The following is a 2,500-nucleotide window of genomic DNA, read 5'->3' on the forward strand; positions in this document are numbered from 1 at the left end:
GTGTCTCTGTCTCTAGGGTTAGGGTATTACCCTGATATATGTGTCTCTGTCTCTAGGGTTAGGGTATTACCCTGATATACGTGTCTCTGTCTCTAGGGTTAGGGTATTACCCTGATATACCTGTCTCTGGGGTTAGGGTATTACCCTGATATACGTGTCTCTCTCTCTAGGGTTAGGGTATTACCCTGATATACCTGTCTCTCTCTCTAGGGTTAGGGTATTACCCTGATATAGGTGTCTCTGTCTCTGGGGTTAGGGTATTACCCTGATATACGTGTCTCTGTCTCTGGGGTTAGGGTATTACCCTGATATACGTGTCTCTGTCTCTGGGGTTAGGGTATTACCCTGATATACGTGTCTCTGTCTCTGGGGTTAGGGTATTACCCTGATATACATGTCTCTGTCTCTGGGGTTAGGGTATTACCCTGATATACGTGTCTCTGTCTCTGGGGTTAGGGTATTACCCTGATATACGTGTCTCTGTCTCTGGGGTTAGGGTATTACCCTGATATACGTGTCTCTGTCTCTGGGGTTAGGGTATTACCCTGATATACGTGTCTCTGTCTCTGGGGTTAGGGTATTACGTAAAAAAAAAGAAATTCTACAAAGGGAGGGAGAAAGATGAAGAATTCTCAAAGAAGGCTGGCTTGCCGAGGTCCAGGCCAGCTCAGCGGACTCTTTCTCCCGTCGCGTCCCGCTGTCTGTCCTACGTACACCGGCCCCCACACCCTGTCCCCCCCTCCCCTTCTAACTATCTGCACACTGTGCACAGAGCTGCTGCACGAGGAGAGAGGGGAGAGGCTGCTCCTCTGTCACAGAACAGAAGACTGTTTTGGCAGCTACAGGAGAGAAATACCTCGCGTGCTCGCTGGACAATACTGACAACTTTTCTACAGAAAGTCGCCAGATTTGTCGCTAGTCGCTTTTTTGAAAAAAAGTCGCTAAGGGGGTCTGAAAAGTCGCTAAATCTAGCGACAAAGTCGCTAAGTTGGCAACACTGCTGTCTCTGTCCCCAGAGTCTCCCCGCCTGTCCTGCGGCTCCATCAGCAGCAATGAGCGCGCTCCGTCGGCCACGCCGTCCGACTCCTCCGACCGGCGCCCGCTGAGCCTGATCTCCACGCTGTCCTCCGGCTCCGGGTCCTCCCGGGACGCCCAGGACGCCGCCTTGAGCGGCGAGGGGGAGGAGCCTGACAGGAAAGGGCGGAGCCTCGGCCTGGAACTCAACAACAACAACACGGACGCCTCAGAAACCACGGCAACGTGGGGAGACAACAGGCAAGACTTCAACGCTGTTTGTAGCTTTGTTGGTGTGTGTGTGTGTCTCTCTGTGTGTGTGTGTGTGTCTCTCTGTGTGTGTGTGTGTGTGTGTGTGTGTGTGTGTGTGTGTGTGTGTGTGTGTGTGTATCTCTGTGTGTGTGTGTGTGTCTCTTTTTGTGTTTGTGTGTGTGTGTCTCTTTTTGTGTGTGTGTTTGTGTGTGTGTGTGTGTGTCTGAACATTGTTTTGAGAAAAAGATGAAAGAATCATTTTTTGTGTCTAACTGTTTCTCCGTCTTTGATCTTTGTGAAAGCAGAGCTCTGATTCGCCGCCAGCAGACGCCGGTCGCCATGGTGCCCAGCTCTCAGCTGACCTACCTGGACCGCGTCGTCATGGAGCTCATCGAGACGGAGAGGACGTACGTCAGAGACCTGCGCATGATTGTAGAGGTGAGACCCCCACACACCCACACAGACCCCCCACAGACCTCCACAGACCCTCACAGACCCCCACAGACCCTCACAGACCTCCATAGACCCTCACACACCCACACAGACCCCCACAGACCCTTACAGACCCCCACAGACCCTTACAGACCCCCACAGACCCCCACAGACCCTCACAGACCTCCACAGACCCCCACAGACCTCCACAGACCCCCCACAGACCCCCACAGTCCCCCACAGGCCCCCACAGGCCCTCACAGACCCCCACAGACCCCCACAGACCTCCACAGACCCCCACAGGCCCTCACAGACCTCCACAGACCCCCACAGGCCCCCACAGACCCTCACAGACCCCCACAGACCCCCATAGTCCCCCACAGGCCCCCACAGGCCCTCACAGGCCCTCACAGACCCCCACAGACCCCCACAGGCCCCCACAGACCCCCACAGGCCCTCACAGACCCCCACAGACCCCCACAGACCCTCACAGACCCCCCACAGGCCCTCACAGACCCCCCACAGACCCCCACAGTCCCCCACAGGCCCTCACAGACCCCCACAGGCCCTCACAGACCCCCACAGACTCCCACAGGCCCTCACAGACCCCCCACAGACCCCCACAGACCTCCACAGACCCCCACAGGCCCTCACAGGCCTCCACAGACCCCCACAGACCCCCACAGACCCTCACAGACCCCCACAGACCCCCATAGTCCCCCATAGTCCCCCACAGGCCCCCACAGGCCCCCACAGACCCCCACAGACCCCCACAGGCCCCCACAGACCCCCACAGGCCCTC

General features: G+C 56.8%; 1 protein-coding gene across 3 annotated transcripts in view; it reads left to right on the forward strand.

The window, feature by feature from the left end:
• LOC116061266 (pleckstrin homology domain-containing family G member 3) overlaps positions 1 to 2,500 on the forward strand; it is a 50,232-nt gene that overhangs the window by 13,739 nt on the left and 33,993 nt on the right. For all 3 annotated transcript variants that reach the window (XM_031315375.2, XM_031315366.2, XM_035995734.1), the window contains 2 exons: positions 1,017 to 1,275; positions 1,572 to 1,704. In XM_031315375.2, the coding sequence (XP_031171235.2) occupies positions 1,017 to 1,275; positions 1,572 to 1,704 (392 nt within the window). The remainder of the gene's footprint in view (positions 1 to 1,016; positions 1,276 to 1,571; positions 1,705 to 2,500) is intronic.

The sequence above is a fragment of the Sander lucioperca genome, chromosome 19 (assembly GCF_008315115.2).
Source record: "Sander lucioperca isolate FBNREF2018 chromosome 19, SLUC_FBN_1.2, whole genome shotgun sequence".
Classification (NCBI taxonomy): Eukaryota; Metazoa; Chordata; class Actinopteri; order Perciformes; family Percidae; genus Sander; species Sander lucioperca.